The sequence below is a fragment of the Tyto alba genome, unplaced genomic scaffold, assembly GCF_018691265.1.
Source record: "Tyto alba isolate M040663 unplaced genomic scaffold, T.alba_DEE_v4.0 Super-Scaffold_45, whole genome shotgun sequence".
NCBI lineage: Eukaryota > Metazoa > Chordata > Aves > Strigiformes > Tytonidae > Tyto > Tyto alba.
The window spans coordinates 31,501,940-31,516,304 of record NW_024881321.1 but is presented as its reverse complement, the minus strand read 5'-3'; the positions used below and the strand labels follow the sequence as shown (position 1 = coordinate 31,516,304).

Here is a 14,365-nt window from a genome sequence, read left to right as displayed (position 1 = left end):
CTTTGTATTACGAAACAATAGCACTTTTGATAGATTTACATAACTTTTCAAGATAGTTAAAAGTGTGTAACCTGAAACAGTTTAATGTATATGAATCATTTGGGCCTGGACAATTCATTCTTACTGACTTCATTTACACAGAGCTCAACAAATGTTGTTCCACTTCTGTGACATTAAAATACTTTAAAATAACAACAGTAGTACTCACCCAGAATTTGGCCAATGTGTTGCCTCTCCATAGCTATAGTTGACAAGATCACATTTGTATTTTATTGCTTCTATCATCTGATAAAGAAAAAATAAAAGCCAAAATACATATTAGTCATAGAGTAAGTCACTTGAGGAATGGCAAAAAACATCTGCTTAAATTGATCTGCTACAGATCTAAGAAAAAGGGATAAATTTCTTTTGACTCTACAAAAGAAAATAATTTGATTTACTTCAATCAGTTATTTAAGTGGTATTTTCCCACTGAATAAACAGAATTACAAAAAACACTCCCTGAACAGTCTTATTCTTGACACATTTCAAGCTATAAATTAAGACATGACCCTAAGAGAAAGCTGCAGACATCATCAATATTGTTTCAAATGTCTCTCTTCAGTAACATAAAATTCTCCTTTGTGTAGTTTGGTTTAATTCCAAAGTCACAAAAACATTATTGTATATCTTCACGTTGCTATAGCAAGATATTCTATGGGCCACAAATATAATTTTCTGTTTTCATTTCCTTTTCTTGTGTAAAACTTTTCCCCATCAACTCACTATATGAAAAAGGTCCTGGGCCTTTCATCATCAAAAAGGAATGATATTTTTCCTCACTCTTAAGAAACAGAGTTAAAACAAATTCAGCCACATGGGTAGATACTAGTCTATTCTAGATTTATCTGATTCTATAGTTACTTGGATAACTATAAAAAAGATACACTTACAAGAAATAATAAGGAACTTTAAATAAGCACACAAGCAGTTTAGCCCATGTGTCAAGCCAGCCAGACAGCCTTCAACTTTTATGAGTATGTGCTCTATACAACAGAACTTTTGTTTTATAATAAAGAAATAGTCTTAAGATTTGTTTAAAAAATACTCTGGTTGGTTTTGGGAGGAATTGTTTGGGGGGTTACTTCTGTTTGGTCTGGATTTTTTGAGGGGATCTACATTTGGTTGTTCTGGGTTTTTTTTGTTGTAAAGATTCTAGAACCATAAAAACACAGCCTATAAGGATGTAGAGCAAAAAGCATTCCACAATATTCTACAACCAAGAGGCATTACTGAGATTAATTGTTTATTCAGAGAAATACCCACAGCTCTTATTAGACCAGTGCCAGTTTCCATTGTACTTAGTCTTGTATCTCCAATCTTGATTGCAAGAATCTGAGCTCCAGGAGCCACACCATTTCGTTCTGGTTCTTCTGGAAAGTATCCAGCTGCAATACTGGCCACGTGTGTTCCATGTGCTCCTGAGCAAACAAAAAGTTGTATCACTGTATGTTTAGTGAACTTCATTTATACCCATTTAATAAACTAGAGCTGAATTAATTTTTACTTATGGAACTATAATCATGTAATACCAATCAGCAGCCAGTCACAAGTGGTGTTCCACAGGGCTCCATACTGGGACCAGTTCTGTTTAATATCTTTATCAATGTATATTACCCTCAATGAGTTTGCAGATGACACCAAGTTGGGCTGGAGTGTTGATCTGCTTGAGCGTAGGAAGGCTCTACAGTGGGATCTGAACAGGAGAGATTGATGGGCCGAGGACAACTGTATGAGGTTCAAGAAGGCCAAGTGTCAGGTCCTGCAATTGGGTCACAGTAACCCCGCACACCATTACAGGCTTGGGGCAGAGTGGCTGGAAAGCTGCCCAGCAGGAAAGGACCTGGGGGTGTTGGTCAACAGCCAGCTGAATATGAGCCAGCAGTGTGCCCAGGTGGCCAAGGCCAATGGAATACTGACTTGTATCAGAAATAGTGTGGCCAGCAGGACTAGGGAAGTGATTGTCCTCCAGTAGTCTACACAGGTGAGGCTGCACCTCAAATAGTGTGTTCAGTTTTGGGCCCCTCACTATAAGAAAGACATCAAGGTGCTGGAACATGTCCAAAGAAGGGCAATGAAGCTGGTGAAGTGTCTAGAGAACAAATCTTATGAGAAGTGGCTGAAGCAACTGGGGTTGTCTACCCTTGCGAAAAGGAGGCTGAGGAGAGACCTTATCACTCTCTACAACTCCTTAAAGTAAGGTTGTAGTGAGGTGGGTGTCATTTTCTTCTCTGAGGTAAGAAGGGATAGGACAAGAGAAATCAGCCTCAGGTTGCACCAGGGGAAGTTTAGATTGGATATTAGAAAAGATGCCTTCACCAAAAGGGTTGTCAAACATGGGAAGAGGCTGCCCAGGGAAATGGTGGAGTCACTGCGATCTGGTACTTAGGGACACTGTTTAGTGGTAGACAGGGTAGTGTTAGGTTAACAGTTGGACTCAATGATCTTAAGGGTCTTTTCCAACCTAAATGATTCTGTGATTCTATAAAATGGGCCCAGAGTTCGAATCACTTCATTGTATTAGTATACTGGCTTTTTTATTTAATAAATGTTATATTAAACAGCAACAATCTTCAAAATAAAACAGCTTTTTGGAGGGACAAAGAAGGCAGCAAGCAGAGAGAAAGGAAGTATTAACTTCATTCCACTAACAAAAGTTACTTAAAAGGCTCAACATTTCCTCTTCAAAGATATGAAAATTATACCTGAGATGACTCAGGCAGTAGAGATTAAGAGAAAAATTAGAAATAAAACTGCATAATAGTATAAAAAGGAATCTCTCAAAAAATTCAATCAATTTAGAAACCAGAACTGCTTCTGTAGTTCAAATGAGATGGGATAATTTCATGGTAAATTAAGAGCATTTTTCAAATCAAATACATCCATACCACCTTAATCACTCAGGATGCTTCCAAAACAAAACATGATTATATAAAGCGTAAACAAATATGGGTTCAGAGCATTGAAGCTACAGGTATAGTGACACCTGCCATGACAACAAAGTTTGGATAAACCAAAATAAAGATTAACACCCCTTTTGCTCATGGATGTCCTTATTTAAGATTCCTAAATTATACATGCACAAAGGACAAGAACTTTAAAAAAAAAATATATATAAAAAAAATAAAAATCAACCATCACTCTATACTTAAACAAAACAAAAAAGGTACTTTGAAAGAAGGTTTTCTCTATTTTAGGCTTTAAAATGCAGGAACATCTTAAAGACTACCTAAGATACACATTTATGTATACATGCATACGAACACAAAGTTGACAATATTTCAGACAAAAATGCAAGCAAGGTTGGTAATGAGCTGCCATTATAGATTAGTTCAGGAAATCTGAATATTGATCTTGAATGCCATAGAAATGAATGCTCTATTAAGACAGCTGCTATGAGCCATCCCAAGTATCAGAATTGGGACCCAACACAAACTGTTGCTTCTCATATGTACTTGGCAGCAAAATTTTCTTAACATTACTTTAGTTTACCTCCACTTGTCACAATGGAAAGAAGATTTCCATCATCATATATATTTACAGAATAATTCAACATCTCAGATGTTCCAAAAGATCCATATTCCTGAGCCTCTTTGTAGGTCCTCAGCACTGTACAGCTAGCTAGGTCACCACTCTCACTTGTATCTATGCAGGCTCTGTTGACAAAAACAAAAAAATGGCAATTTTCCAGCTGCTGTAAACTTTTGGTTATCTCTTTCCTCCCCCCCAAAGAGTAGCACAAGGACTTTATGAAGTTTGGTTCTGTGTTTATGGTATCTTTAAGTCAATATTTTTAAATCTGGTTGTCTACACTTAGATTCAGAAACTGAGAATATTTCTAAATAAACTGATTCTCAAATGCTACTAAATTCAAATAAATCTGTCTTTGAAAAGCAAGCATATGGAAATTCAGGCAATTTCTTCAAGGAAGAAATTTTACTAAAGCTAGCCAATTCCATGCTGGTACAGAAACATTTGAAGTCTTACCCACTGTCTTGTATGATGCACATGATCAGTCAAGAAAAGTGCTACATTACATCTTGAAGTTTATGCAAAGACTTCGCTTTGGGGTTTTTTTGGTGTTTTTTTTTTTGTTTGTTTGTTTGTTTGTTTTCCTATAACCAATGGCTACTCAAAATAATTTTACTCTGCCTCAAAAATCCCACAAGCTTACACTTTATATTACTCTGTCTTTAATAAGCCTTCATTCTACCCCATCTTTGTTTGGGATCACAACTTTATTATGAAATACAAGTGATACAGCAAGATTACTTTAAAGCAAATAATATTTAAGACCTCTATAAAAAGGGTAGATTTAAAAGTTAGTCTTCAATGCAAGCTGTCGTTTTATGCTTAGAACAAGACATTTCAGACAAGTTTAGCCATTTACCTCCAGGTCTCACCATCATTCCATACTAGACAATCATATACTGGACCAGGATCACTGTATTTTTTCTCAAAAGAATTCAACAGTTCCACTTGATTTTGAAGTTCTTCCTTTATTAGCTTATTTACCTAATAAGGCAACAAATACAGTTAAGAGTGTTTCTAAAATTTTTAGAAGATAGGCAATCCTATATTCCTTTCTGATGCTATACATTTGTTCCGTTACCTCAAAAATGTAAGCTATCTTAGCATTCACAAACATCTAGAAATTCAATGGTCTTCAACAGAGCACCATTTATTTTTGGCCTACTATGAACAATTATTTCCAGTTTCTGTAACTGTAACATTAAAGTCCTGTATCATTTTAATATCTATAAAAAAAAAAAGTGACCTGAGGCATTTCTGGTACCTCACTGAAATAGTACCTAATTTACAAAATAAAGGATATGTTTAGAAGACTCCAACCTTGAACACAGCAAGAATGACAACCTCAAAAAAGAGCACACTAATTTAAAAATAAAACTTACTAAAAATATGCTATGAAGTATTTGAACTAATGCCTTTTTCATATTTGACAACAAGTTTAGAAAGTTAACACCACTAAGCAAAATCAAACGACCAATATACAGACCTTTTAAACTAATCAGAAGATACACTGGTAAGTAATCTGCCAAAATAATCACAAGTATATTTCCTTTACTCATCTAATAAAATATTTTAATTCTCTCAACCAGTAACAAATTGTTGCAAATAACAAGGTTACAAATTTATTTAGACTTATACAAACCTGGGAGGGAGAACTATGAGCAGCATCAAATTCTTCTTGTTTCCTACAGGCCTCTGCTAGAGCCAGTCTGTGCACAGGATCCCAGAGCTTTTCCTTGCGTTCTTTCTGTAAAATAAAACCAGGTTGCTTAATATATTGACAAACATACATGTCAAAAGTATGAAAACTACAACAAAAATTTGAAAATTCCAATTTAAGACATTGGCTAAAAAAGTTCAACACAGTACTATAAATAAACATTAGTTGTTACACAGAAAAAAGGAATGGGTATCAGTAATTTCTACACCTTCTGCCTCAAGGGACCACTGTGAGATAGACCACCAGACCATCTTCTGTTGTTCTGAAAAATCACAGTAGTAGTGAATCAGGTCAAAACTAAACAAAAATCAGTGAAAGGATAGCTCAAGTGCTGGCTGGCAGCCTATGTGTGTTAGCAAATCTCACATTATAGTTTCCTTGAAAAACTCAGTAATCAGAACCAGTGAAATATGACTATACACCAGAAGCAAAATGTAATTCCTTACCTGAATCCTCTCCTTAAGAGCTTTAGGATAGATATCATAGCCGTTTTTTATGCCAATGTGATATTTGCTTGAAGGATTTACCCAGTTTGCTGGAATCTACAGAAAAGCATATGCAGAAACAGATTAACTAATTATGTTAAAAAAAAAAGTTAAAAAAATGAACACTGTGTGAGAAAGTTTAGCAGAACAGAGTTGCAAACATCACCAGTTTAATTCCCTATTTCCATGATGGCAACTACTGCACTAAGTTTCAACATGACATCGCAATTTCAATCCAGTTCCAATGGAATCTAGTCCCAATTCATGTGACACCACCATTGAACATGTTTAAGTATCATTTGCCCTGATACTCTACTTTTAAACCATACAGCTCCAGCAGTGACTTTATTGGGTAGAGGTCTGGAGAAATAATAGTGCTATAAATGAAAAGCAGCACCCTGGCATGAAGAGGTACTACAGTTAAAGGTCATGACAAGCATCTGAATGTCTAATTTCATTATCTTGCTGCAGTTTAGACTCTCAGCCTATCAGATCCATGAATCCTAGTAAAAAGAGCAATAGATTTCACCCTCACAACCATATTTGGTGTGAAATTCAGAAGTAAGCTGGTAGCATGGAGAGATTCAAAGATTTGATGCCCTTACATCACCTCATCAATCTAACCAGCCAATCAAGAACATATCAGCAACATCAGCAGTTCTATGTAGCAAACTTCTAGAAGATCTCATCACATCCTTTCTGAAAACACTACACCGTTTCTGTTCTATTCATAGTGAGAATGCAGTGAGCCTACATTTAAGTCCGCACAGATTTTTCAGCCTCTAGAACCATTCACCACAATTCCTCTTATAGTTCACACAAATGTGGAAAATACCAGCACTTTCAAAGACAGAACTGTCTGATATTTTTAAAGCATGTTAGCATGCCTTCTTCAGCCGGCTTCTAAAACTGTATCAGTTACTAACTTGAAGAAATTACATGATTATCAAGACCCCAACAAAGCTCTGTACACGCCTCCATTCAGCTATAGAGATTATCCAATATGAAGACATATGAAAAGTAAAAGAAATGTCAAGCAATCCATATGAAGATGAGCACATGCAGTACTGGTTTTGAATAAGACCTGGTTAAAAGGAAGTAGGTTCTGAAGAAACAGAAAAAAGGTGCTAAATTTGTTGTTAAACAAGAAAGAAAAAAAAATGTCCATTGGTATGTCTGTCTCACCAAACGCTCACCTTTAAAGTTCTTCCAGAAAGACCAGTAATTTCCCCATCTTTAGGTTCTACAATGGTACATGTGGTTACATCACCACTGCCTGTTGTATCAATTATATCAATTATCTTGGGTTTTCCATCAGTTGTAATCTGAAAATACGAGCACAGAAAGATTGAAAATGTAGTTGATTACCCTTTAGCATACAAACCAGGAAATTTTTCATTTTTATTAACAAAAATATCAACAAACTTTCTTAAGCACCCAACCTTTAACTGAAGGACATAAAACTAACTTGAAGTTCGTTAAATTTCCAATTAACTAAGAGCACTGTGTCCATCTTTCTGTTTTATACAAATTCACTAACTCATTTCTAAAAGGGATTTAGAAGAGAAACAAGTAAAAACATTGTATCAATAAAGCACAGGCACCACGCCTCTATTTAAAACCATGACTAAATTTGCAAAAAAACTACTGTTTGTGTTCAAATGATTTGCTGCATTGCTGCCATCCCTCCATTCAAGACAAATTTTACAGTAATGAGTGCACAACTCTAACAAAATGTTGAAGTACATGCACTCACAGGCTTAAGTCTCTTAACTGAGCTTAAACCTAAAAGGAACACAAGTTACCATCATCTTATTTTTCCTGTTTCAAGGATTCTGCTTCATGTTTTAATCAAGCTGAAGTGTTAGGAGCTATGGCTATATATACCTAACACTATATAAGTAGTATTTTTACAAGGGTGAGGAGAAAGAGATCTGACAAGCTAAGAGTTGAAGAGTATAAATTTAAAGCCGCCTCAAATCAAATGAAAACTAGTCCTGATGGACTTTACCCTAGTTGCAGGCAATGAAACAACATAAACAAAGAAACCACCAACCTACCTAAAGTTCCTTTCACCTATAGGAATCTTATACAATTATACAATTCCCAAGAGTATGATTAACATGTTTGGGTTTTTTTTAATATTTAGCAAAAATACTCGGTTATCTTCTTGTAATAACATGCTTCATCTAGTAGGTATTGTACAAGTTTATTCAGCAAATAAACTATACTCCATATACAGCAGTATTTGCTTGAAGTGCAATATAAATTCAGGGGGCTGGAGCATCTCCCCTATGAGGCCAGGCTGATAAAGTTAGGGTTGTTCATCCTGGAGAAGAGAAGGCTCTGGGGGGAGACCTTATAGCGGCCTTCCAGTACTTAAAGGAAGGCCTGCAGGAAAGCTGGAGAAGAACTGTTTAACAGGGTCTGTAGCAACAGGACAAGGGGTAATGGTTTTAAACTAAAAGAGGATAGATTCAGACTAGATATAAGAAAGATATTTTTTATGATGAGGATGGTGAAACACTGAACAGGTTGCCCAGAGAGGTTGTAGATGCCCCATCCCTGAAAACACTCAAGGTCAGGCTGGACGGGGCTCTGAGCAACCTGATCTACAGACGTCCCTGCTCACTGCAGAGGGGTTGGACTAGATGATCTTTAACTGTCCCTTTCAACACAAACTATTCTATGATTCTACAAATTAGCCATATGCACCTGTTTTTACAGTTCTACATTAAAGATTGATTAAAAAAAAAGAGAAATCAATAATCTCCTCAATATCTCCTATCCACTACACTGAAAGTGAAAAAAGTTTCTTGTTCAGAAAAGCAGCGTATACTGTTTTCTACCATTTAAATATTTGGCATCGTTGCCTTTATTCTCTATCAATAATTCTGATGCTAGACCAAACATATATGGCAGGTAGTTTTGTGCAAATCATGCTCTGGAATTGTGAATTCAGCTGCTGGAAGTTAACAACATGATCAAGCTGTTTCATGAAAGTCACTCTGCTGCTGTCAAAAAAACAGGGCTCAAACTTTTATCACACCTCAACAAATAAAGATAAACTTCCAAGGTCTCAAATTCTCATGGTTATAAAAAAAAAAAACCCACAAACACACCTCCAAAAAAAAAAACCCACAAAAACTCCAAAGCAAACAAAACACCCCAAAAACTCAAACAAAAAAACTCCCCCAAAAATAAAAACAACAGGCAACCTCCCCCCAAATAAAAACAGGCTTAAAGAGCTGAAAAAAAAGAATCAAACCCCAAAATCCCAAGCCCATAGCAACTAGAAAAAGGACACTCATTTTATTTCCCAGAAGGTAACAAATGGTGCTCTTGAAGAGGCTTGCTAAGAAAGAACTTCCATTACAGAAGCCAATACTGTTACTCTGTTCATAGAAATTCATGTTCAGTTCAGAAAACTGTTAAAACAGTAACCTGTTAAAACATCTACTGAACAACAGTTACACAGTAGTGAAAATTTACTTGGGAAACACAGTGCATAGGCACCTAAACCATATAATTTTCTAGTGTTTGTAATTAACGTCTTCAAATGCCAATCTCCACTCACAGAAAAGTCAAGATCTACTCCAATAATAAAGCAACTGCAAGCCAAACCCGAGATTATCAGAATTGGACATTTCTCAATATGCCTCTAATCAAAATGAATTATTCAGTGATCAAAGCACAAGAAAACAAGAATAAAAATGTAATCCAAGGTGACGTGTTCGAAGTAGACAAGTTATACTGCAAAAGGTGGGCAGAACACAGATTTATGCTGTAGCGAGCTTGGGTAGTTTTAAAAGTCATTTCCTAGCCAGGAAGACAATGTGCAACTCCTACACTATGCGGCTCTTTGCCTCCTAGCTGAATAGCCAGTCCACACACGGACGTGAGTTTGCACAATTAGAACCAACAAATCGGAGTCTTTCAGTCAGACACAAGAAACTCAGAGTTTCAAGAACAAAGGTCCAAGGTTCAATTCCTAACGGCAGCGATCCAGACAGGTTCACGGTCATTTAGTGCAAGTAACTGATAGGGCTTCTTCGGCTGACATGAACTGTTGTTTGGCATACTGCCCACCAGTAGCAATGCTACAGTGAAACTCAGAGTTCAACTGGGTTTTCCTTTTCAAGTCTTGTAATTCTGAGGAAGAAAAAAAATAATTAAAAAAAATAATCAAGTGAACTGATCAATTCCCTTGTGTGAACAGAAAAAATCCTGAAGTAATGCATTTATTACAGTGAGAAGGTACGTTTTAGTACCTTTCACACTAAAATTTGAAAAATGAAGAACTTTTATACAATCAAAAATATTTTATAGTGTACTTATAATAAAATCCCCAATCCTACCTTTAATATCATGGTTTGCCTACAGCCATTCGAAAAAATAAAATAGTGTAATAGTTTAAAACTGAAAATTATTTTGTTGCTTCTATAAGAAGTTTGAAAACCATACTTTCATGTTAGCACTGACTTTGTAAAACAAATCAGTAAATTAGGAGCATGAAAAAAAAACTATGTGCATAATCCTGGCATCTGACCAGTAGAACAGAAGTAGAGGAGCACCGGTATCTGTGACAATCCCATATTAAAAGGCCAAGACAGATGTGTTTGAGGATATTTTTGCCAGACCATACAACGTTACTGATTTCAACTGACAGCTATTGGGGCAACAGCAGATGAACAAGTTCTTCAGCACTTTGGTCTTGGGACAACTGATCATCATCACAAATATAATAATTTTCAAGCATTTTTTTTAAAAAAACTCAGCGCTGAAAAGCAAGTCAAACCAAACTAGCTGCAACTGCTAGAAGGCTGTCTCATAAAAGTACAAGATAATTTTAGTAAACATTACAGGCACTTCACAAAATAAGCAGAATTGCAAGAAGCAGATGAACTGACTTGCCTATTGTGAATCATAACAAGTAGTGACAACAGCAACAGGGAATGGACAGGGAGGGGTTAAACAAAGGCTATGCATACATAACCACAATGCTCCATACCTTATCTGCCCACCTAAAATTTCATCAGTTGCTGTGCCTTAATGAGGAGTTACAAGCCATCACGCCGCAGATAATTTGATATAGATTCTACCAAGAGACCTGAGAGGGGAAAAAACTAGGATGAAAGAAGCCGACAAATGGAGTGTTAGAGCTGGCATCAACAGGTAGAGTGTATAGAAGATGAGATGAAGAGTTCCCTAGAGGGCACTGGTTACAAAAGATTCAGAAAAAGGGAATTAAGTACAAGTTAGATTAGCATTTTGTATGGCAAAGCAAGCCAACCAACAGAAAAATTAAATTGACCTAAGAAGATTTGTTAAGCCCAGTAACTATTCTCTCTATAGCTGCAAGTGTCCAGGGAAGAATATAAACACAATGGTACCTCTCTGTTATACTCTGTCCCCAAATGTTTTTGTCCCTCAGCAAGCCATCCTACACCATATATTTATGGTATCAGTGTTTACAAACTGAAGTACCACATCAACAATCAAAGGAACCCTACCCAGGAATGAGACACTAAGGACCAGCAAAACATCAACTGTTTTGTTTTGACTAAAAAACCCACTATACTTAAAACAGGGTAGTTCATTTGGGCCTGTAATCATTATTGACATTAACTGGAACTCAAAGTTGTAATACTTATTAACCTTGCTACATATAATGCCTTTTCTTCCCTCTAAGCAACTGACTCAGTTCTCATAGTTCTAACTCCACACCAGGCCAAGAACTGATGATAAGACTGACGGTACAAAAAAGCAGTAGCAGCAGAGCGGTGCATTAAAAACAAAAATAAAACTGTCCCAAGGTTGGAAACTACTTGTCACAATACAGCTACGCTGTCACACTGTGCCCAGGACACTGTTTTAGTTTGTGGAGGCAAAATGTAAACTGCCCAATACTCCAGAGTGAGGACATCCTTTTCCTGAAAAAAACACTTACAATTCTACAGAGTGTACCCTGCCTACATCTCCTCTATAATTCCCTGTGTCTGTGCAATAAGCCTCCCTGTTCTCTAGTTTAGCAAATAGCCTAAGCTAGGTATATTAAGTGGGCAGTATGGAAAGAGCACACAGCTTCTTTATATGCTTCCCTGGCATCCCTGCAAACTCACTCTCATCCATTGCAAGATTAACTCTACAAATCCCCCTGCAAAGTTGTCTACAAATCTTTTACTTCATTACCTGAAGTGTCACTCTCCACATAAAGAATATAGGGTGAAGAAAACTGGTACGGTCAACACTAAGATCATGAGGGCTCATAAGTATCCCTTACAAGACTTGGGTTACCAATCAAAACAAAGCTTCTCTCCACTGCCCATAATCTCATGCTTTGTTTTGTTGTTGACCACTCCTCATTTATAACCTCTAGATATTAAGGTTTTTTGCTATCATATGTGAAACTTCAGAACAATGCACATCCCATTTATAGTCCCATCTTCCTACTTGTCTTTTACTACTTTCTGGTCTGCCCACGGTATTATGTTGTCTGCTTTTTGGCTAGCTTCCTTTAAGCTTCCTAATCACTATTCCACTTACCCACAACTTCTTGCCAAAAGCAACAGATTCATTCTGGCTTAAATCAATCGAAGTTACAGCTGTCCAGTACCTCTACCTGTCCTCTTCACTCATTCTTTCACTTACCTGAACCCCATAAAGAGTCATTTCAGAACACCGAAGTAAGGATCTGACAGGGTTAGGTCCCTGAACTAGGTCACTTAGGAGTAAAATCTGTGCCAAAGAAAGGGCAGAGACCAACACTGGCCTTGCTTAGTTAAAAAAAATAAAGGATGCAGTATCCAAGCAAGTCGCATATAACCCCCTCTGAAACATTTCTCAGGGCTTCCTTTGCACATCTCAAAGAAAACACGCTGACAAGAAACTGGAAGCAGTAATGACATAAAAGATCACATACAAACTTACATGATAAAGAAACGTAAAGAGACAAGAGTTAAAAGAAATAAGGAAGTGTTGAGAAATGCCAAAATTAAAATCACATACACAAAAGTTTACAAAACTGAGATTGAGCTCATAATGGCAATCACTGTGCCATCTGAGCTACAGATAGCAGATCCAAAAAAAAGCTGGCAGAACCAAATTTGATACAGATTGTTATTGCAATACAACGCACAAAAAACACACTGAGAAAGAGGAGGTATACAAATTTTGCCAGAAATACACTTTTCACGTAAAATATCTAAGCGGCTCTTTGTAGCCCCAAGCTACCTACCGCTGAGGTAACGCTGAGGTTTAACAAAAACACAGAACAGTCTTTCATAACGAGTTCTACGCGAAAGAAGGCAGCCGAAGAGACTTAAGCACCACAAAACGCCCGTGAACGGCCTCAGAGGAGGCTCCCTGCACCAATACCCGAAGCGACCGGCCCCTGTCTACAAGACGCCTCCGCCCCCCGCTCTCCGTACCAGCGCCCACGCTCACGCGAATGCGTGCTCAGTGGGAACCGCAAGGCAAACAAGGGCAGGTCCCCACGACAGCCCTTCAGCGGCCTCCCCTGCGCCGCTCGGGCCGCCCGGGGCCCGCGGCCGCTCCCGCCCCTGCCCTCAGCCCCGTCCCGCGGGTGCGCGGCCGCCCCCCGCCCCAACGGCGGCCCGGCAGGGCCCGGGTGCTCCCCCCGCCGCTCCCTGAGGGCCGCCCGCCCGCCGCGGCCGTGACTCAGGGCCGCCCCTACCGCCCGCTACCTGCATGCCCGGCGCCCCCGGGTCCACGCCGGTGTCCAGCACAGCCAGCAGCACGCCCCGCCCGTCGAAGTCGGGGAAACGGGCGAGGAAAGCGGCGGCGCCGGTCTCCTTCTTGGGCAGGAGGCCGTGGAAAGGGAAGGGCTCCTCCGCGGCGGCTGCCATGGCGGGAGGGGGGGGGAATGGGGCCGCGCGAGACCAGAGCGCGCCCGGCGGCGGCAGGACGGGGAGGCGGCGGGGCCGGGCGAGGCCCGAGGGAGGCGCATGCGCCGTGCCGCCCCACCAATCGCGCGGAGAGACGCGCCCCCTCACCGCCCGCGGCGCCAGAGCGCGGCGGCTAAACCGGCCAATACGACCGCGCGGAAGGAGGGAGGGGGCGGGTAGGGAGAGCCAATCAGAGGAGAGATGTGCTCCACGTGCCGGAATCCGGGGCGGGGCGGGGCGGCCACGTACGGCGGCGGGGCGTTACCGGGCCGGGTCTGGGGGCGCTGAGGGGCGGGGGGGCGCTGAGCGCCGCCTCGGGGGCTCGGTACCGGCTCAGGCTGCTGCCCGCGGCCTTCCCCCCGCCCCCCACGGCACCGCTGAGGCGATGTGCCAGTGCTGCAGAGCTGGGGTGGCGGGGCGCGAAATCTTCCGTTAACAGAATTGGAACCGGTGTGCAAACGTTAAATTTACGATTTTTTTTTTTTTTTTTTTTTCCCGCTGATTCATGGTCCGGGATGAAACCCGCGGTTGCAGCGCCTGCGGGAGCGCTCGGTTCTCCGTGGCTGCTGTGGGATGGCACGGCTTCTGCGGTGCGCTACATGCTGATGCTCGGGCAGATGTTTAGCAAAGAGGAGGGTAAAAAAAAAAAAATATAAATGCAAAGACTATCTAAAGGCTGCGAC

The 14,365-nt window shown here is 39.7% G+C and overlaps 1 protein-coding gene across 2 annotated transcripts in view; it reads right to left on the bottom strand.

The window, feature by feature from the left end:
* The window catches only part of TPP2 (tripeptidyl peptidase 2), a 53,804-nt gene extending 40,087 nt beyond the window's left edge, over positions 1 to 13,717 (bottom strand). For both annotated transcript variants that reach the window (XM_042805984.1, XM_042805985.1), the window contains exons 1-8: positions 13,482 to 13,717; positions 6,972 to 7,100; positions 5,737 to 5,832; positions 5,213 to 5,317; positions 4,430 to 4,554; positions 3,532 to 3,695; positions 1,306 to 1,460; positions 209 to 285 (exon numbers count right to left, since the gene is read on the bottom strand). In XM_042805984.1, the coding sequence (XP_042661918.1) occupies positions 209 to 285; positions 1,306 to 1,460; positions 3,532 to 3,695; positions 4,430 to 4,554; positions 5,213 to 5,317; positions 5,737 to 5,832; positions 6,972 to 7,100; positions 13,482 to 13,643 (1,013 nt within the window). In that variant the 5' untranslated portion in view covers positions 13,644 to 13,717. The remainder of the gene's footprint in view (positions 1 to 208; positions 286 to 1,305; positions 1,461 to 3,531; positions 3,696 to 4,429; positions 4,555 to 5,212; positions 5,318 to 5,736; positions 5,833 to 6,971; positions 7,101 to 13,481) is intronic.
* Positions 13,718 to 14,365: the final 648 nt, after the last annotated feature.